At 42.2% G+C, this 21,487-nt stretch overlaps 1 protein-coding gene across 1 annotated transcript in view; it reads left to right on the forward strand.

The window, feature by feature from the left end:
• The window catches only part of ITPR1 (inositol 1,4,5-trisphosphate receptor type 1), a 309,457-nt gene that overhangs the window by 147,866 nt on the left and 140,104 nt on the right, over positions 1-21,487 (forward strand). The window contains exons 19-28 of the mRNA XM_058168445.1: positions 2,373-2,624; positions 3,862-4,003; positions 5,304-5,457; positions 6,864-7,051; positions 9,157-9,292; positions 10,599-10,650; positions 11,390-11,558; positions 11,647-11,817; positions 18,107-18,172; positions 19,379-19,516. Of these exons, the coding sequence (XP_058024428.1) occupies positions 2,373-2,624; positions 3,862-4,003; positions 5,304-5,457; positions 6,864-7,051; positions 9,157-9,292; positions 10,599-10,650; positions 11,390-11,558; positions 11,647-11,817; positions 18,107-18,172; positions 19,379-19,516 (1,468 nt within the window). The remainder of the gene's footprint in view (positions 1-2,372; positions 2,625-3,861; positions 4,004-5,303; positions 5,458-6,863; positions 7,052-9,156; positions 9,293-10,598; positions 10,651-11,389; positions 11,559-11,646; positions 11,818-18,106; positions 18,173-19,378; positions 19,517-21,487) is intronic.

Genomic DNA, 21,487 nt, shown 5'->3' on the forward strand with positions numbered 1-21,487 from the left:
TAAAATCGTTCAGCTTCAGGATGGTCTGGACCAAAATTGTGGCGATTCGGACGGGGCGTCTGAGGGCGGTCTTGGTGATATTGTCTGGGATGAGTTTGACCCTGTGGCTCCCGAGGACATGGACAGGTTGCTGGGTAGATTGAATGCCACCACGTGTTTACTGGACCCGTGCCCCTCCTGGCTGGTGCTGGCCACTCAGGAGGTGACACGAGGCTGGCTCCAGGTGATTACGAGCGCTTCCTTGTTGGAGGGAGTCTTTCCTGCCGCCTTGAAAGAGGCGGTAGTGAGGCCCCTCCTCAAGAAGCCTTCCCTGGACCCGGCTGTTTTAGGTAATTATCGTCCGGTCTCCAACCTTCGCTTCGCGGCGAAGGTTGTAGAGAGTATGGTGGCATATCAGTTTCCCCTGCACCTGGAGGAAACTGTCTATCTAGACCCGTTCCAGTCCGGCTTCCGGCCCTGTTACAACACTGAGACGGCTTTGGTCGCATTGGTGGATGATCTCTGGAGGGCCAGGGATAGGGGTTGTTCCTCTGCCCTGGTCCTATTAGACTTCTCAGCGGCTTTTGATACCATCGACCATGGTATCCTGCTGCGCCGGTTGGAGGGATTGGGAGTGAGAGGCACCGTTTATCGGTGGTTCTCCTCCTATCTCTCCGACCGGCCGCAGACGGTGTTGACGGGGGGGCAGAGGTCGACCCGCGCGCCTCACTTGTGGTGCCGCAGGGGTCGATTCTCTCGCCTTCTGTTCAACATCTATATGAAGCCGCTGGGTGAGATCATCAGTGGCTTCGTGTGAGGTACCAGCTGTACGCTGATGACACCCAGCTGTACTTTTCCACACCGGCCACCCCAATGAAGCTATCAAGTGCTGTCCCGGTGTTTGGAAGCCGTACGGGTCTGGATGGGGAGAAACAGGCTCAAGCTCAATCCCTCCAAGACGGAGTGGCTGTGGATGCCGGCATCCCGGTACAGTCAGCTGAGTCCACGGCTGACTGTTGGGAGCGAGTCATTGGCCCCGATGGAGAGGGTGCGCAACTTGGGCGTTCTCCTGGATGAACGGCTGTCTTTTGAAGACCACCTGACGGCCGTCTCCAGGAGAGCTTTCCACCAGGTTCGCCTGGTGCGCCAGTTGCGCCCCTTTCTAGACCGGGATGCCTTGTGCATAGTCACTCACGCCCTCGTGATGTCTCGTCTGGATTACTGCAATGCTCTCTACATGGGGCTTCCCTTGAGGGGCATCCGGAGGCTTCAGTTAGTCCAGAATGCGGCTGCGCGGGTGATAGAGGGAGCCCCTCGTGGCTCCCGCGTGACACCTATCCTGCGCAGACTGCACTGGCTACCTGTGGCCTTCCGGGTGCGCTTCAAGGTTTTGGTGAACGTCTTCAACGCGCTCCATGGCATAGGGCCGGGCTATTTACGGGACCGCCTACTGCTACCGAATACCTCTCACCGACCCGTGCGCTCTCACAGAGAGGGACTCCTCAGGGTGCCGTCGGCGCGACAGTGTCGTCTGGCGACGCCCAGGGGAAGGGCCTTCTCTGTGGGGGCTCCCGCCCTCTGGAACGAACTCCCCCCAGGACTCCGTCAACTTCCGGACCTCCGAACCTTTCGTCGCGAGCTTAAAACTCACTTATTCATCTGTGCAGGACTGGGTTAGTTTTTAAATTTATGGGTTTTTAATGGGTTTTTTATTATTTATCCTAAATTTTAATCTCGGCCAATTGAATAAGTTTTTTAATTGTATTTTAATTGTATTTATATTGTAATATTATTATGTATTTTTATCTGGCTGTGAACCGCCCTGAGTCCTTCGGGAGAAGGGCGGTATAGAAATTTAAATAATAAATAAATAAATAAATAAAATACATATACACAATGTCAGCTGCTCCAGTTTCCAGTTTCATGGCAGATTTCCGAGTTTAGTTAAATAGGGAATGAGGCCTTGAAGCATGAGTATTTTTTAACTAAATTTACAGTGTCATTTATCCTCTATTTTTTAAATCTGATTATTTTTAAAATATATTTCCATAATCCATAAAATGTATTTTGCACTCATCACCTCAGAATATGTATCTTATCATGTTAAGATAGCAAGCACTGCTACTTCTCTGTAGCAGTGCTTGCCCTTTAGAATTAAGTCCACCCCCCCAAGATCCAGATGTCCCCCACTCTGCTATTGCTGTACCCCAAGCCTTTGGTAATGGAGAATGAGACCTCCTGCTTCTTTACAAGTGATCTGTTATACTTGGCATCTTTTATCTTTCATTAATTTGATTATAATTTCTTTAATGCAAACTGCCATGGTGATGATGACGATTTTTCAGTCTCTCGGGTAAAATGATGCTTTCCTAATTTTTCTTCTGCTTTACAAGGTACCAGCTGAATCTTTTTGCTCGGATGTGCCTTGATCGCCAGTACTTAGCTATAAATGAAATATCTGGGCAGTTGGATGTAGACCTGATTCTTCGCTGCATGTCGGATGAGAATTTGCCTTATGACTTGAGAGCTTCGTTTTGTCGACTGATGTTGCACATGCATGTTGACCGAGATCCGCAAGAACAAGTGACGCCAGTGAAATATGCTCGACTATGGTCAGAGATACCATCTGAAATAGCAATTGATGAGTGAGTATTTGTGACCAAATGATTCTCTAAATCAGGGGTATCAAACTCAATTTCATTGAGGGCTGCATCAGGGTGGTGTTTGATCTCGGGGTGGCGAGGGTGGGGATGGCCAGGGTAGGAATGGCCAGTTCAACATAACTTGTGTCAGGGGCACCAGTGGTGGCCTGAGTGCTCTACCAGTGAAAATGGGCTCCTGAGCTTCGCTTCTGGCTGTGACAGCCTCCTGCAACCCTCTGCTAGCGAAAACGGAGCTCGGGAGGGCCCTGTTTTCACTGGCAGAGGTACTACAGGCTGATCCTTTGATGTTTCCAGGGTGGCCCCACAGGCAGATCTAAGCAGACTGTGGGCCGAATGCGGCCCACAGGCCTTGAGTTTGAACCCCTGCTCTAAATGAAGCACGGTGACCTTAAATCCTTGGGAGTCTTCTTACTCTTAAAGAATTCTCCTGTAGGAGAATTGTTGTGTTAGCCTGTTGTTGCAAAAAACCAAATCGGAAAGAGTCTAATAACATCTTTTCCAGTTCACAAAATTTGATGCCTTTTAATAAAATTGGTTAGTTGAAAAAAGTGCCTGCTATATTCCTTCTGGTAAGAATTTCCAGTATCACTCGTCACGTTCTATGCAAATTATAAAATTGTACAAACTATTCTGTGCTTGCGTAATGTAATGAACGCAAAAAAAACCCCACCTAATTGAGTGAGAACCTACAGTTGTACAAATTATAAAATTGTGGTTGACTTACAACCACAGTTGAGCCCAAAATTAATGTTGCTAGGTAAGACATTTGCTAAGTGAGTTTTGCCCCATTTTATGACCTTTCTTGCCATAGCTGTTAAGTGAATCACTGCAGGTCTTATGTTAGCCACACAGTTGTTAAGTGAATCTAGCTTCCCCATTGACTTTGCTTGTCAGAAGGTCGCAAAAGGGGATCACATGACCCCAGGACACTGCAACCATCATAAATATGAACCAGGTGCCTAGCATCTTAATTTTGAACACATGACCATGCAATGGTCGTAAGTGTGAAAAATGGTCATAAGTCACTTTTTTCAATGCCTTGTAACTTTGATTGATCATTAAATAAACTGTTGTAAGTGGAGGACTACCTATATTTTCATTAAGTGTTTAGGGTTAATCTAAATTTCGCGTAGATATTTTTTTTCACAGGAAAAAAAGGAGGCAGAACTTTTTAAAAAATGGTCACTTTTTGTTTTCTTGTTTTTGAATTGTTGTTTAGCTACGACAGCAGTGGAACTTCCAAAGACGAAATCAAGGAGAGGTTTGCACAAACTATGGAGTTTGTGGAGGAATATTTAAGAGATGTTGTTTGCCAAAGATTCCCATTTTCTGATAAAGAAAAAAATAAACTCACCTTCGAGGTAAATGTTTTATGCATCCAGCTGAGCTGCAAGAACAAATGTTGGTGATGCTAACCATAAGTGATTCAATGGTCAGATCGTGCATACATATTTGTATATTTTCTCAAGTCTGCCAACTGATTTATTCATAAATAAGTTGCATAGCATCTGTCCAGCGTACAAATAAAAATAAAAATAAAATAAAAACCCAGATTCCAAAATGAGTTAAAAGGATGAGGACAAGAGAAGAGAAAGATTTCCTGTGCCAGCTGAAAATATAATATCAATAGTTAAAGGCAGCTTCAAATATTTTCCAGCAACTTATTCTATTTGCTTAGTTTTATACCTTTCCAACCAGTAGTTTGCCTTGAATGGGAAGTTTGCTAGCAAATTACAGCAATAACTATGCAATTAGAAACAGCACTAAAATACAATAGGGCACAAATCTCAGTATGCTAATAGCAGTATCTTATTTAATTAAATTTTTATTTAATTAAAATAAAATCTTAAAATACCTGAGAGAACAAGGAGGTTTTCATGTGGCACTGAAAAGCCATAATGGAGATGCTGAATGGCCTCTCGTAAAGACTTTTCGGCAAATTATGTCAGGCTGCCACAGAAATGACGTTGCTCCCGTCTGCCTCATGTAAAAGACCTAGAAAATTTGTCATCTGCTATAAATGCTGGAGATTTTTCCAAAATCATAGATAGAAGTTTTTACTCACTAGAAAGTGTTTTTGTCATTAAATATCCCTAACATCTAATCAACATGAAAGAAAAATAATAATAATTAAATGGCTGATAGATGTAAGGATACGTTAAAATGAAAATGTTATTTTGTTATTCTTTGTGTTGTATTGTATTTATTATGTAAATAATAACAGAAAATAAACAACCCCTCAACACCAGAGAACCTAAATTATCTGGAATATAAAAATCAAAAACATAAAATCTGGGAGGAAAAAACCATAGGTACTAATTATTCAGTACTATAGCACTGGTATGTATTTTAGAATAAGGATATTTAGAAACTTTTGTATACAAATATTATTTCTACATTTATTTATTTGTCAGATTTAAGAACTGCCCATCTCTCCCACAGAGAGATTCTGAGTGATATGTAGTAAAATATTAAAAGCATAAAAGGAGTATATAAAATATCAATGAGGCTAGGAATGTTAAATGTTAATTAAAAGGCAGGAGAGGACTTAAAGGGCTGACTTTGGTGTCTTAGACAATTTTCTGAATTTTAAAAAGAATATTGAGTTTGCAAAAGAAAAAATCCAGTTCTACTGATTATCTTTCCTTCTTTTAAAAACAGGTTGTGAACTTAGCCCGAAATCTGATATATTTTGGCTTCTATAATTTTTGTGATCTTCTAAGACTAACAAAAATTCTCTTGGCTATTCTGGACTGTGTTCATGTTGCAACTATTTTCCCTATTACAAAGGCAACAAAAGGGGAAGAAAGTAGAGGTAAGAATGGCAAGGAAAAGCGGAGGAGATGTTGAGAGACATTTGACCCATCTGTTGTGGCCCGTTGGCTAACCAGCAGAGCTAGTAGCAGAGTCAGATGAGGAGGAGGTTGAGGGAGAACCTGGGCCAGCTTCAGGGCCTTTGGAAGGCTCTGATAAGGAAACAGCATCAGAGACAGAGGCAGAGCCTCCCCAGGTGGGGAGGACGGAACAAATGAGGGAGGGGGAAGGAACAGATGGGGGCCATCCCAGATGTGTGTATGCACTGAGTGGAAAAGAGAGGAGAGAAAAGGAAAGCAGTAAGCCGGCTCTCAAGGAGAGGCAGACACAGATGATAGCCAGCCCCTCCCTGGCTGGGAAATAGGAGGGGTTTGGGAGTGGCCGGTTGTTGCAGACAGCCGTTCGTTTCTAGTATACAGCAAGCAATTCGAATTTCTTGGCTAAACCCGGGTTTGTTGAGACTAATTACATTTGATTTTTTTTGTTTATCCATGTGAATAAAAGACTGTTACTGCCCTGTTATAAAAAGGGGTTGTTTTACTTGTGAGTAAATGTCTTATCACTACTTGCGAAGGCTGGGTCAGAACAGAATCAGATAATAGGATGGCAAGGTCTTTAAGACTTTTTCCTTAGGCCAGATGCGGTATTACATTGCTGTCCACAATCATTCACACTAAGAATTAGAATAGTATTTCCTACAGAAGCATTCCAATGTAGGAATTAGAATAGAATAGAATTGATTGGACACACAAGGAATTTGTCTTGGTGCGTATGCTCTCAGTGTACATAAAAGAAAAGATACCTTCATCAAAAATCTTAAGGTGCAACACTTAATGATAGTTATAGGGCACAAATAAGCAACCAGGAAACAATATCAATATAAATCATAAGGATACAAGCAACAAAGTTACAATCACACAGTCATAAGTGGAAGGAGATGGGTGATTAGAATCTTATTTATAACATTTATAATTTCTACTTGGTATTGTTAAAAAATGTAAGTTTGTTGAGCTTACATGAAATCTTGCATTTACAATCTTGAGAGTTTGAAATTATGCATTATAAGAAGATCCCAACATTCCTTGAATGGTAATTTGTAGGAGTATCTGGCAAAATGCCAGTATAGAGAATTGGTGCAATTTGAGGTTTCTCTTGATTAAGAATTATGCAACTCTAGTTTAGATATGAAAGCTGGCTGGGTGACTTTAGGCCAGTCAATTCCTCTTAGCCCAACTCACCTCACCTCACCATACAGGGTTGTTGTTGTTGTGAGGAAAATAGGAGGAGGAAGGATTATTATGTATGTTTACCACCTTGAGTTATTTATAAAAATAATAAATTTGGTGAATTAATTAATTAATTAATTAATTTAAAATATTTGTCTGGGGTATTTATCTGTTTCTGAAGGGAGCAATGTGATGAGATCGATCCATGGTGTTGGAGAGCTCATGACCCAAGTGGTACTCAGAGGTGGTGGGTTCTTGCCTATGACGCCCTTGGCTGCTGTCCCAGAAGGTAACGTGAAACAAGTTGAACCTGAGAAAGAGGACATTCTGGTAATGGATACCAAACTGAAAATAATCGAAATCCTCCAGGTAAACTTCAGATGACACAGTATGGACATTTTTATTGATGTCAATTCATTCTTTTTTTAAATTTTTATTTATTTATACACATTAAAACATAAGACAAACATACAACATTTATATATATGTCACTATTTCTTATGGTTTGATTTTTATTCCACACAATTAGAATTAAAAGTAATCAAATGTTTTTCCCCAACTATATTAGCCATAAGGTAATTGTTGATGAATCTTTTGCAGTAAATCACTGAATAAGTAGAAGGAAAATATTATTGAAAAGATGAGGAGCAGAGCAATTTAATAGAAATGGAAGCAGGAACTGACATGCTCCACTAACAGTAGTTCAAAGTCTTCATTTAAGCATTTTTCAGAACCTCTTTTAAGCCTTGCACAGTTTGTCTACTGTACAGTTCTGAGAACATTTGAACACCATCCAAGTCAACATATATAAAGTTACAGCATATCCTTCGATATAACTCAGTTCTTTCTTGAGATATGCATTCTTGAAAGAATCTTGAGAATTTAGGAAGCTGAGGATTTTCATGCCTGCTATAAATCTGTAAGCCTCCCAGAATCACCTTATAGTGGAGATGGTGGCATAAAAATTGATTGAATGAATGATAAAGCTTGGAGTATTCTTGACTATGGAGAAATATCTATACAGAAGTGATTGGACATACAGATTTATTTTCTGATATCTCTAGTTAGAAAGATCAAGCGTCTTAATTTGTTAAAAAGATTTGTACCATTTTTTTGTTGTTTCTTACAAATATTGGTCATCTGTAAATTTGGAATCATTTATATCCAGCACTGATGATAATGTAAGAATTTATTTATTTACTTCTTTTATTACATTTATATGTCATTCATCTCACTGTTGAAGTGATTCTGGGTGGCTTAAATGCACCCAGTTGAAACTGTATGGTTGTATGGTCAAAATATGTTTAATAGAGTATAGTGCTATTCAACAGTTTTAGACAATCTGATTTTTTTTTTACAATACGATACAATGAACATTTTAAGACTGATTACCAATAGTACTGTTTTTCCACACTTTACCTGGAATAAACAGTGTTTATTTCAATTCTAATGCTAATATAAATCTGATGTAAGCTTCAGTCAGTCGTGAAGAATTAGGACCACTAGTTAAGCTGTAGCATAGATTTATTCAAGCCTATGTACAAGAATCTCATCAACTAAAGTTCAACATTAAAGTGGTGCCAGATAAGGCTCAACAAAATTCGGGAGGAATTGGACTTGGAGCCCTTGTGGGAATGCAACTGCTCTAAGCTGATGGTGCATTTAACTCTGTCCCCTAGCAATGTCAGCTCTGCTTCTACTGCTCCTTCTCAACCTTAAAAAAGAAGGCAACCTTCAGATTTACAGTTTTTTGATTATCTTTAGAGGTCTCAGAACTGCATGAAGCTTTGCTTCTGTTGTTCCCCTCTCAAATCACTATTGATTCAAATTAAATTTCTTCATATGTCAGTTGATTTTAAGTATAGAAAATAACCTCAGTTACTTAATATACTTCAAAAATTTATTTGTTGTTTCTGTTTATATCATGTGCTTTCTGGCTAAGGTTCACGGATACTTGAAATGTGTCAAACCTAATGTCAGCATTCCAGAAAAAAAACCCACCCCAAGTAAAACTCCGAAGCAAGTATCTTTTCAAAGTTCTATTTACTAGGATAGGTAAACCGGCACATCTGAAAAACCCAAATCTAAGAGGTCCAGGTTTTCCCTCAGACAATCAAAAAACCCCAAAACCATCCCCTGACTCCACAGTTGATCACATGCTCCAATCGCCAACCGTCCCATCTCGAAACAGCACTCTGACCACTCCTTCTCCAGATGCAGGATCGGCCTGACCTTACCGACAGGAAAAATGCTATTATGTCTAAAGACAACCCCTCTACTAAATCCCCCCCCATCTCCTACTTCCCCACACATGAGAAAGTGGCAGCACGGAAGCTTCCGGCCTAATATGGCATCCAAAGCTGACACCTAAGATCCATCAAATGTTTAAGCTCATTGGTCTCTTGGAATACAACCTGGATAAAATTGTATTATTAATGTTGTTTTCATTTTTGTTCAAATGTTGGAACCACCAGTTTATTTTGAATGTGAGATTGGATTACCGAATCTCATGCCTTCTGTGTATATTTAAACGAGAATTTGATGAAAGCAACGCACAGACATCTGATTCACCTTCAGGGAGCAATAATCAAGAAATGCCAAATGTACCAGGTTAGTAATTTGAATATTATTGTATTACAGAGTGCGAGCAAAAAAAAGTTTCAGTTTGGGAAATGCTGTTTTCTCTCTTATGGATGATGGATCCCTTCCAAAGAGATTCCCCTCACTCATTAAAAAGAGGCAGTACCGAAAGTATTGTCCCATTGTTTTTAAGATTTATGAGATGGTTTTAAGGCTATTGGTGCTGCATTTTGTGTCACAAAAGCTTAAATAGAGCCATTTTCATATTGATGTTTTGCATTAACATTTGAAATACGTTTGGACAGTTTCAACTTTTTTCCCACTGACTTTTTTTATGAAAATATTTTTATTTTGCCTTGGACAAGTTTAGCACATTCTTTTCCAGTCTAACACACTAAAAATGTTCTGTAATACCCTGTTTCCCCTAAAATAAGACATCCCCTGATAATAAGCCCAATCGGGCTTTTGAGCGCATGGCAGTAAGGCCAAGCGCTTATTTCAGGGTTCAAAAAAAATATAAGACAGGGTCTTATTTTCAGGGAAACACGGTATTGATTTTAGTCAGTATAAATAGCAATATTTTGTAGGTTATTTCTTGTGGCAATTAGTAACTACAGCAGCTCAGAATAAAATAAAGCAACATTCCACTTTCTAAGCAAAGTAGATGTTACGGCAATTGGCTACCATATTGTATGTTGCAAAAGATGTACGTGTGGATTAAATTAAGATTCCTTATATCTTTGGACTGGCATTGAGAGTTGCAGTCCCATATATCTGGAAGAAGCCTTCTTGGGGAAGGTGTTTAAATGTTGTAATCAATATATTTTGACTTACGCACTTGCTTCAAGTTAGATCTTCAAGTTGAGATCTTCAAGTTACTGATACATCTACTGTTTCTATATTTTGTATATATTCATAAGCCAGTATCTTTTCACATACGAATTCATGAATGCATAGTATTAGGGGGAAAAAAGCACAGATGGGTAATGTACAAGTTACTTATTCATCTTCTGCTGAACAGGGAAAATGACAAGAGTTTGTTTTAAAATATTCTTTTAAAAAATAGAGCATCATCTGCTACTACCTCCCTGTCTTAGTATAAACTGTTCCATTAAGCAATATCTGTGCAAACTGTTTACATTCCCTCACTAGCTTAATTTATATAATTCTTTTTCAGTTTTGAAGCAGAGAAAACTGCCTTTCTTGTTAAGTGTAGGTTCTTACAACTCACTTATTTTATTCTACAGAAAGGGGGGAAAAAGTGGTGGCTTGATTTGAATTATTGTTTTATTGTTCTGAACTCGGCATAGACCACATTATTTGTTTTCCTTTACAGGTGCTCTTGACTTTGAAAATATTGAAGAACAAGCAGAAGGGATATTTGGAGGCAGGAAAGTAAACTATGGCAATTTGTATTCTTTTGTTCTCAACTATATGTAAAACAGTTTCTGGAAACCTAATGTTCATAGTTTTAAAGGATAAATTTTGGGGGTTCATAGTACATTACTGGTGTGCCCATGGGCATCTCTTTTGTTACCCTCCAGGACTCTTTTCTGATTGAGCGTACCATCTTGGCAACCGTTTCCCGAGAATGGAATATGAATATGTTCTCAAAAGTACAGATGTATCTACCTGGCCAAAACGTTTATTTGAGCATTCAAATCGCTCAAATAAACCAATTATTTGAGAATCCGCTTAGTTACATACAAGCCTTACCTTCTACCTTACCTTACCTTACCTTACCTTACACTACACTACACTACCTTACATTACCTTCCTTTGAAAACACAATTGAAAGTTACAAACATGAGAGTTTTGGAAGTATGTAGAGTAGATATCGAAGCATAAACAGCAGACCAAAAAGCTAGAAACATAATTAATCATTTTATAATTACTTTGTTAAAACATATTCTAGAAGTATGCAAAGTTGAGAAAGTTGCTAATGAAGAAGCTGTCATTCATTTTCCACTGGTGATTAAATATTTGACTTTATATCCAGTTTTAAGAGCATTTTTAGTGCTCTTTTTCTCCAGATGAAGTACAGTCAGGGAAACTGGGTTGTCCTTAAGCTTACTTAAAAAGTAAGAGTTCTTACTTTCATTTTAATGTTGCTATATTTTGTGTTTTCAGTGAAGAGAATACACCCCTAGATTTGGATGATCATGGCGGCAGAACTTTCCTGAGAGTTTTGCTCCATTTAACAATGCATGACTATCCTCCACTAGTATCTGGGGCACTTCAACTACTGTTCAGACACTTTAGTCAGAGGCAAGAAGTCCTCCAGGCTTTTAAACAGGTAAATGCAGCTGTATGATGTTCTCTATTGGCTTTGAAATATGTAGAGCAAGTGCATATTGCAACTAACCAATTTCAATTCATGTAAGGTTCAACTGCTTGTTACCAGCCAAGATGTTGACAATTACAAGCAGATAAAGCAAGATTTGGATCAGCTGAGGTCCATTGTTGAAAAATCGGAACTCTGGGTATACAAAGGACAGGGGCCTGATGAAGCTGCAGATGTAACAACAGGAGAAAATGAACACAAGAAAAAGGAGGTAAGAAAAGAACTTTTATCAATGCTGCCTAGGAGCTGCAATGCGCCCCCCTCCCGACTTGGAATGTTAGTCACAGCCTAAGTTCGATAACTATAAAAATATTAAGAATCAGTATAAAACAGTCAGTATTGTATGTTTGAGAGCCCTAGTTTCTATATAATCTAGATGTAGTTGAATGGATCTTCTGGTACTGTATAATGTAGTTTTTCCAAAAATCAAATAAATAGATAAAATACATTTTTACTATTATTTTAATGAAATAAGTATTCTCCTTCTTGCTGTGTAAAATGTATTGACAGATTAGTGTTATGTTTTCAAACATATTATCTTTGAAATACTGAGCCAAACTATTTCTGTCCTCCAGTCCCATCAAGTTTGATTACTAAAGCCCATTTTTTAGCCAGAGGTCCCCCAGTTCTCTTCTTCTTTTGCAAATGTTCTTGTGAACACTTTTTATTTCAACCAGTAACTCGAGTAGTAGTTTTTTTTCACTTCTGAAATAGATTCTGGGAACAGCCTCCTGTTCTCTTTTCTTTTCTTGGATTCTCATTGCAGAAACAACTGTATAACTACATAACGGTAGAAAAAGGAAGGGAACCTAAGATCACTTGTATTATATAAGAGCGGCATTTTTATAATCTTGGATTTAAATCTGAAGCATAACTATTCAGAGACGTAATGTTTGACTTGCAAATATGTGTGTATATACATAATAATTATATGTTCTGCAAAGTCTAGAATTGATTGTTCTGTACCATTAATTTTTTGTTTATTACATTCAATCTCATCCCATTTAATATCTTCCCATTGTCTTCTTCCTAAGAAATATTTTTATGGTCCAAACCTTATACAGTAAGGTTATCCCTTATCCCAGTTTGTTAGAGTCTAAATCTGCTGAATATGATTAAGATTCATACTTGTGTCTTAATCTGATTTCCCTTATTAACAACCTAATGATTATTAAACCAAAATGTGCAACATGAAACAATCCTAAAATGAGGTGTACCTACAGTAATTTTGTATTTCCAGCATTCAGAACCTGAAATCGATTCTTATTATTCATCACCCTGGGATGTCCAATGAAACAAATATAGTATTTTGTAGATTTAACCACATCTTAAAATCACGCCATACTGATTAAACATCTTTTAAAATTCATCCCACTGATATTCCAACCAATAGAAGAGAACGTGTGTAGCTCAGGGTTGAACTGTGGAGTCCTCTGTGCTTTGTTCTTTGCTTGCCCACATTTCATAACCAAGTGCCACTCATATTCTAACTCTTCACTTCAATCTATAGTATGCAATTATTATAGTAGCTCTTTTTTAAGTTGTACATAACATTTAACTAGTTTTAAGAACTTCTAAAACCTTTCCCAATAATACCCATAGTCTAGGAGTTTTACCTATTGCTTTGTGTTAGGTCTAAAGCGTAAACTCAAAAGTTCTTTTCTCTGAATACTCTGTCATTTGGCAAAGTTAAGTGACCAAAACACATCTTAATGCTGAGAACTGTAGCTGAACAACTCTTGGAAAGACCAAATCCGCACACACACACACACACACACACACACACACACATACAGAGAGCGAGAGAGAGCTTCTTGACCAAGTGCTAAAATGGTCTAACTTAGACACACCATGAAGTAAGGCTGAGAAATTGTGCCATTTATTTTTTATTAAAATCTACAGCTCATAAATACAAAATTCTTTTAGTTTTAAAAAATAAAGTACCATATTTTTCGGAGTATAAGACATACCATTTTTCCCCAAAAAAGAGAGTGAAAATCTGGGTATGTCTTATACTCCGAATGTAGCCCCGCCCAGCTTCTCAAATGGAGGTTTCAGAGGCTGAAAAAAGCCCCCACCCAGAGGTTCAGAAAAGAAGCCTCCAAACAGAGCTTCAGAGATTTTTTTTCTGAAGCTGTTTTGGAGGCTTTCAGAGGCAGAAAAAAAAGTTTTTTCTGAAACTGAGTTTCAGAAGTTTCAGAGGCAGAAAAAAAAGTTAAAAAGCAAGGCACCGAGCTTACAACCAAGGAACCTGTTGCTAAAATTCTCCTCTGGGAACAGCTGATTGGGGTATTCCGGGAGGCTGATCCACCTGCCAATCAGCTGTTTTCTTATTTTCTTCCCCAAAAACTAAGGTGCGTCTTATACTTCAAAAAATATGGTATTTTGGCATAAATATGAACAGTCAACTTTCCAATAATATGTTAATGTAAAGAGTAAAAAAACTACATCTTCATGTTATAGAGTTAATAAAGTACTGATATTTCTTTTTTACTAGATTTTTTACTCTAAAATTGGAATATCTCCTGTCATATTAACATTATTGCTTCATTTAAATCCATATGCAAATTAATTCAGCAAATTCATCCTTGGTTATGTGCCATAAACTGAAAGAAAAATGTTTAGTGGCATGGTGAGAAAATATTGGCTTAGACATGTATGTGTGCAATGTCAGCATGTCTCAATCTTTAGTCTGTAATAATAGCATTAAACATACAGTACTAAAACCTAAGTGGTAATTGAAACATTGCTATAATATTACTGTAAGGTTGACAGAAAGGTAAGAATATTGGGCTACATGCCTTCAATAACTATTTCTAGATACTTAATGATATTTATTTTATTTATTTATTTATTAAATTTGTATACCGCCCTTCTCCCGAAGGACTCAGGGCGGTTCACAGCCAAGTAAAATAGACAATATATAAATACAATTTAAAATACACTTAAAAAACTTATTAAAATTGGCCATAATTAAAATTTAAAACTAAAACCCATTTAAAAACCCATAAATTTAAAAAACTAACCCAGGCCAGCGCAAATAAATAGGTAAGTTTTAAGCTCGCGGCGAAAGGTTCGGAGGTCCGGAAGTTGACGAAGTCCTGGGGAGGTCATTCCAGAGGCGGAGCCCCACAGAGAAGGCCCTTCCTGGGCGTCGCCAGGCGACACTGTCGCGCCGACGGCACCCTGAGAGTCCCTCTCTGTGAGGCGCAGGTCGGTGAGAGGTATTCGGTAGCAGCAGGCGGTCCCGTAAATAGCCCGGCCCTATGCCATGGGCGCTTTAAAGGCGTTCACCAAAACCTTGAGCGCACCGGAAGCCACAGGCAGCCAGTGCAGCCTGCGCAGGATAGGTGTCATTCGGGGCCCGAGGCTCCTCTATCACCAGCGCAGCTGCATTCTGGACTAACTGTAGCCTCGGATGCCCCTCAAGGGAGCCCCATGTAGAGAGCATTGCAGTAATCCAGGCGAGGCGTCACAAGGCGTGGTGACCGTGCATAGGGCATCCCGGTCTAGAAAGGCGCAACTGGCGCGCAAGCGAACCTGGTGGAAAGCTCTCCTGGAGGCGGCCGTCAGGTGTTCATCAAAAGACAGCCGTTCATCCAGGAGAACGCCCAAATTGCGCACCCTCTCCATCGGGGCCAATGACTCGCTCCCGACAGTCAGCCGTGGACTCAGCTGACTGTGCGGGATGCCGGCATCCACAGCCACTCTGTCTTGGAGGATTGAGCTTGAGCCTGTTGCTCCCCATCCAGACCCGTCGGCTTCCAAACACGGGACAGCACTTGATAGCTTCATTGGGGTGGCCGGTGTGGAAAAGTACAGCTGAGTGTCATCAGCGTACAGCTGGTACCTCACACGAAACCACTGATGATCTCACCCAGCGGCTTCATATAGATGTTGAACAGAAGGCGAGAGGATCGACCCCGCGGCACCCCACAAGTGAGGCGCGCGGTGACCTCTGCCCCGTCAACACCGTCTGCGACGGTCGGAGAGATAGGAGGAGAACCACCGATAAGCGGTGCCTCCCACTCCCAATCCCCCAACCGGCGCAGCAGGATACCATGGTCGATGGTATCGAAAGCCGCTGAGAGGTCTAATAGGACCAGGGCAGAGGAACAACCCCTATCCTGGCCCTCCAGAGATCATCCACCAACGCGACCAAAGCCGTCTCAGTGCTGTAACCGGCCGGAAACCGGACTGGAACGGGTCTAGATAGACAGTTTCCTCCAGGTGCAGGGGAAACTGATATGCCACCATACTCTCTACAACCTTCGCCGCGAAGCGAAGGTTGGAGACCGGACGGTAATTACCTAAAACAGCGGGTCAGGAAGGCTTCTTGAGGAGGGCCTCACCACCGCCTCTTTCAAGGCGGCCGGAAAGACTCCTCCAACAAGGAAGCACTCGTAATCCCCTGGAGCCAGCCTCGTGTCACCTCCTGAGTGGCCAGCACCAGCCAGGAGGGCACGGGTCCAATAAACACGTGGTGGCATTCAGTCTACCCAGCAACCTGTCCATGTCCTCGGGAGTCACAGGGTCAAACTCATCCCAGACAACATCACCAAGACCGCCCTCGGACGCCCCATCCGAATCGCCACAATTTTGGTCCAGACCGTCCTTAAGCTGAACGATTTTATCGTATAGATAACCGTTAAACTCCTCAGCACGTCCCTGCAACGGGTCATCCCGCTCCCCCTGGTGAAGGAGGGAGCGGGTCACCCGAAACAGGGCAGCTGGGCGGGTATCTGCCGGCGCAATGAGGAGGAGGCGTAGCGCCTCGCTTCCCTCAGTGCCACTAGGTAGGTCCTAGTATAGGATCTAACTAGTGCCCGATCAGCCCCGGACCGGCTGGACCCCCAGGAACTCTCTAGGCGTCTTCTCCGGCGTTTCATCCCCCTCAGCTCCTCGGAGAACCAAGGAGCCGGTTGGGATCTGCGCCGGGTCAGAGGCCGCAAAGGCACGACACGGTCTAAGGCCCCAGCCGCAGCCCGTTCCCAGGCTGCAGCTAGTTCCTCTGCCGTGCCGTGAGCCAGACCCTCAGGAAGTGGCCCAAGCTCCGTCTGAAACCTCTCTGGGTCCATTAGGCGCCTGGGACGGTACCAACGTAATGGTTCCGTCTCCCTGCGGTGTTGGGTAGCGTCAGAAAGTCCAGGCGAAGGTGAGAGTGATCTGTATATGACAAAGGTTCAATGACTATATCCATAAATACCAGATCACTTAACCACTGACCAGAGACAAAAATCAGGTCCAGTGTGCCTCCCCCGATGTGAGTGGGGCCATCCACTACTTGAGTCAGGTCCAAGGCCGTCATGGAAGCCAAGAACTCCCGAGCTACCGTCGATGACGAGCCAGCAGATGGCAGATTAAAGTCCCCCATGACTAAAAGTCTGGAGGTCTCGACTGCCACCCCGGCAAGCACCTCTAGAAGCTCGGGCAGGGCAGCTGTCACGCAGCAAGGAGCCAGGTACGCGACCAGCAAGCCCAACTGACATCTACGACCCCACCTCACAAAGAGGGATTCACACCCGGCAATCTGAGGTACAGTGGTCTCCCTCGGCTCTAGACTCTCTTTAATAACAACCGCCACCCCTCCACCCCTACCCTGGGCCCTCGGCTGATGGAATGCACGGAAACCCGGTGGGCACATCTCGACCAGGGGCACGCCCCCTTCAGTACCCAACCAGGTCTCCGTAACGCCTATAATATCCGTGGCACCCCCCTGAATCAGATCATATATTAGGGGGGCCTTATTGGCCACGGACCGTGCGTTGCATAACATCAGACGAAGGCCCAGGCTCTGAGAGTCTTGACCATCCGGAAGCGGGTGAAGTCAGGGGATCGGGGCGCGATCGCCTGCATACATCGAACGCGTGACCCTTACATCGTCGATCCCCTTCCGCCATATCTGCCCCTCCACTTACCGTGCAAATAGACTCACCTCACACAAAGGAACACACTCCCCCATAACCTCCGAACCCATTTGACAGTCGCCACGAGCATGCGCTGGAACTGGTTTCCTCCCGACGGGCTACCCCATCACCCGCCTACCCTCCCACCCCTTAAAATTGCCCTGTCTAAAAACCCCCAAAGGCTCTTTCTTCTCGCATGCCACCTCTGTGGGTCCCAAGACCCGTCATTGAGGCCGGCCCTTGGTAGCGATATGGGCCATTCCTGCGAGGCGGGGGCACCTCGCAGGCGCAAGAGTTCATGTACAGTGTAGCGCATAGAAAAAAGTGCGAATCGACGAGGGATGCTAAAATCCCAAAGAGATAAAATGGTAAGTCTAGGAATCGATCTTACATGAAGAAAAGTATCTTTATAAATATTTAAGATTTTATTAAAACTTCCACCTGCCTTTTCTCAATGCCTTCATTTAGGCAAAACCTGCTGCAATAGTAAAATATTGGAGAGTTCTGGTAAGAAAAAAAATGTTCAAAGTGTGTATTCATGAACTCCAGGATTTTAAAAAGCAATTTAATGTATTGATCTTGTTTGTATTCTAGGAAGGTCGCAGCAAATCCTCTAAACCGGAAAGCACTAGTAGCTATAATTATAGGGTAGTAAAAGAGGTAAGATTCTTCCATTCCCAAATGTCCATTTCTTCTGTACTCTTTTCTTTTTTATGTATCCGCTGAAGAATTTTAAATGTGTAACAGGGTAATTCTGTTTTTGTTTGAATGTAAAATATTCTTTGACTTAAGGAAGATAAAAAGGCAGCTGCTTAAAGAGTTTAGGTTCCTAAGGAATGGCTAAATGTTCAGTAACAGGGATAAATATTTGTTAACAATCTTAAAGATCATAACTCGGTATAACTAGATTTTAACAAGCTCAAGATGTGATAAATTAGGCAAATGAAGTGTTGATAATATGTTTGATCTGTATATCTTAATTTGCATTTCAATTGGACAAATAGCTTTAATTTAATTCCAATATGTACTCCCATGTTTGTTTGGGGCTGGGGGTGAAAGGATAAAAATGCAGACTTGCTATATAATTTCTACCTATAAAAATACGTGTAGGCATATGGACAGGATTCTTTTTTGCCTCTCTCTTCCCTTTCCTCATTTCAGGCAGAAAAAACCTAGATTAATTAGACAAATTAAGCATTTTTGACAATCTTTCTGCTTCTCCAATTTATGAAAAGTAGACTGAATACACTCTGCTAGAGAGAAGTTCCCTGAAGAAGGGCTCCAGTTCATGTCCAAAAGCTTGGAAGACAAAACCACTGGTCCCAATGACCGACCCAGATTGTATCCTGTAGACCTGATATTGTTTAGAGCAGGGGTCTCCAACCTTGGCAATTTTAAGTCTGGCGGACTTCAACTCCCAGAATCCCCAGAATCCCCAAGCTTTGCTGGCTGGTGAATTCTGAGAGTTGAAGTCCGCCAGGCTTAAAGTTGCCAAGGTTGGAGACCCCTGGTTTAGAGCAATGTCAGATACAGTGTCAGCCCCTGGAAATATTGATTTATCCACATGAAAATCCTGTGATTTGGATGAATGTTTTGCTGCATGTTTGTTAAGTGAAATATGAAGAGACAGAAGCTTGTTTTCCTTGAATATAAAAACTAAAATGAGGGTCCAACTTTGCTCTTGAGTTGTGGTAGCCACAATCCTAACAAAATTGCTGCCTCATTTAAAAACAGTTCATTTTCTTGTTTTGCTCTTGAAACCAAACTCTTTGTTTTGTATCATTCTTTATTCTGTTGAAGAAAGAGTTTTTCTTCTGCCTTGTCTGGGGAGAAAAATCCGTTTCTAAAAGGAATATTTATTTGCAGATTTTGCTTCGCCTTAGCAAGCTTTGTGTCCAGGAGAGTATCTTGGTCAGGAAAAGCAGGAAACAGCAGCAGAGATTGCTCCGAAACATGGGGGCTCATGCGGTGGTACTGGAACTCTTACAAATCCCCTATGAGAAAGTGAGGTTTGCATGCATCTTTTACTTTAACTTTGTCGACAAAGTATTTTTGTACCTTTAATTCCATCTAAAGACTACCTCTTATAAATGGCACTGAGCATCAAAGAAACTGCTGGTATTAAGTCTCTATATCTTTGGAAATGGTTTATTCATTTAATGCTTAGCAATAGCACTTAGACTTATATATTGCTTCAAAGTGTTTTAAGCTCTCTCTAAGAGGTTTACGGAGTCAGCATATTGCCCCCTCTGGGTCCTCGTTTTACGAACTTCGGAAGGATGGAAGACTGAGTCAACCTTGAGCTGGTCAGGATCAAACTGCATCCTAGCCACTGTGCCACCACGGCTCTGTTGCTTGTTGAAGCAACATTGGACAGTATTTCTGCCAAAGCTTTCTCTATTACAAGGATGAATAAAAGAAAAACCCAGAATAACTTGGTTTTTATTAAGAGGGAGATATAAATGTCCACAAAGTATCTAAAGCAATACCTGGTCCTTCAGTTATGCATTGAAATTAATATTGCAATCTGTGTAGCTGATTTTCTTCCAAATTTAAAACTGATAAATGTATATACTGTGTATATACAGTATAAATTTATATAATGGGTCGGTCACATCTACCTGACCCATTAGAGTGGGGAGGCAGGGAATGCTGTGGGTCCCATCCCCGAGGGAGATACACCTGATGGGACCCAGAAGAAGGGCCTTCTCCGTGGTGGCTCCCTCTCTCTGGACATCATTCCCTCAGAGATTAGAACGGCCCCCATTCTAATTCTCTTCTGGAAGGAACTGAAGACCTGGTTCTGCCAGCCGGCCTGGGGAACCCAGAGTGGGATGGAGCCCATTAAATGGCTCGTGTAATTGGCTGTCGCTGGGGCGGGAGGTGGTGGGGTGGTGGGGGTGATTTTATTACATTAATTTATTTGATTTTTAATTAGTCTTTATTGTTTTTAAATGTGGTCTTTATATTCTATAAGCTGCCTTGAGTCGCCATGGGCAAATAAGCGGCAATATAAATTTAATAAATAAGAATAATAATATAGTCTTGGAGTATTCAATACAAGAAGCAAAACATCACAAAGGATGGATGCCAAGAAGACATATAGAACAGTTGGGTGCTCTGAATTTAAAACTAGTGAAAATGGGGGTGATCCAGCTTCCCTTCATTGGGCCAGTTGCTTTCTCTCAGTCCAACCTACTTCACAAGATTAGAGTTATAGAGAACATTTTTTTTTTTTTTTTTTTTTTTTTCTTCCGGAAGATGGCGACCAGGAAGGTTGCACCGGAGAAATGCTCTCTGTAAAAGGGCTCTTTTGAGCTCTTAGGAGAGCAGTTTCCCCGAAGATTCCTTGCTGGCGATACTCCAGAGCCGAAGGTTTTTCCAGGCTGCCGTGGATTGAGGCTGCGAGGTTCTCCGAGGCTGCTGAGGACTGAGGCGGTGGGCGAAGAGTCGGAGACCGCCGGAGCCTGGACTGCCGCAGCCACGCCGCAGCCACGCCGCCCGCTACCGCCGCCAGCCCTGAGCCGCTGCCAGCCCTGAGACTGCCGCTGCCGCCAGCCCGTGGCGCCACGGGCCGCCGCCAGCCCCAAGACTGCTGCTGCCAGCTGCCACTGGTGCCGCGGAGCCACCGCGGGCCGCCGCCAGCCCGTGGCGCCACGGGCCGCCGCCAGAGCTGCCGCCAGCCCGGGATTGCCGCTACCGCTTGTGCCGCCAGAGCCGCCGCCAGACCCGAGACCACCGCTACCGCATTAAAGGCGGCTGGAGACACCCGAAACCACTAAAGCCACCCCACCAGACCCGGGACTGCCGCTGCCGCTGCCGATACCGTGAGTCGCACCGCTGCCATCACCGCCCTCCATCATCGCCCTCCCACATTGCTACAAACTTTAAATTTCCCACCAAGGAGATAAAAGCCCAGCAACATTTACAACAACCCTAATCAACCTATCCCCCAATCGGCAGGACTGCTGCAGG

The sequence above is a fragment of the Ahaetulla prasina genome, chromosome 2 (assembly GCF_028640845.1).
Source record: "Ahaetulla prasina isolate Xishuangbanna chromosome 2, ASM2864084v1, whole genome shotgun sequence".
In the NCBI taxonomy this organism is placed as follows: Eukaryota; Metazoa; Chordata; class Lepidosauria; order Squamata; family Colubridae; genus Ahaetulla; species Ahaetulla prasina.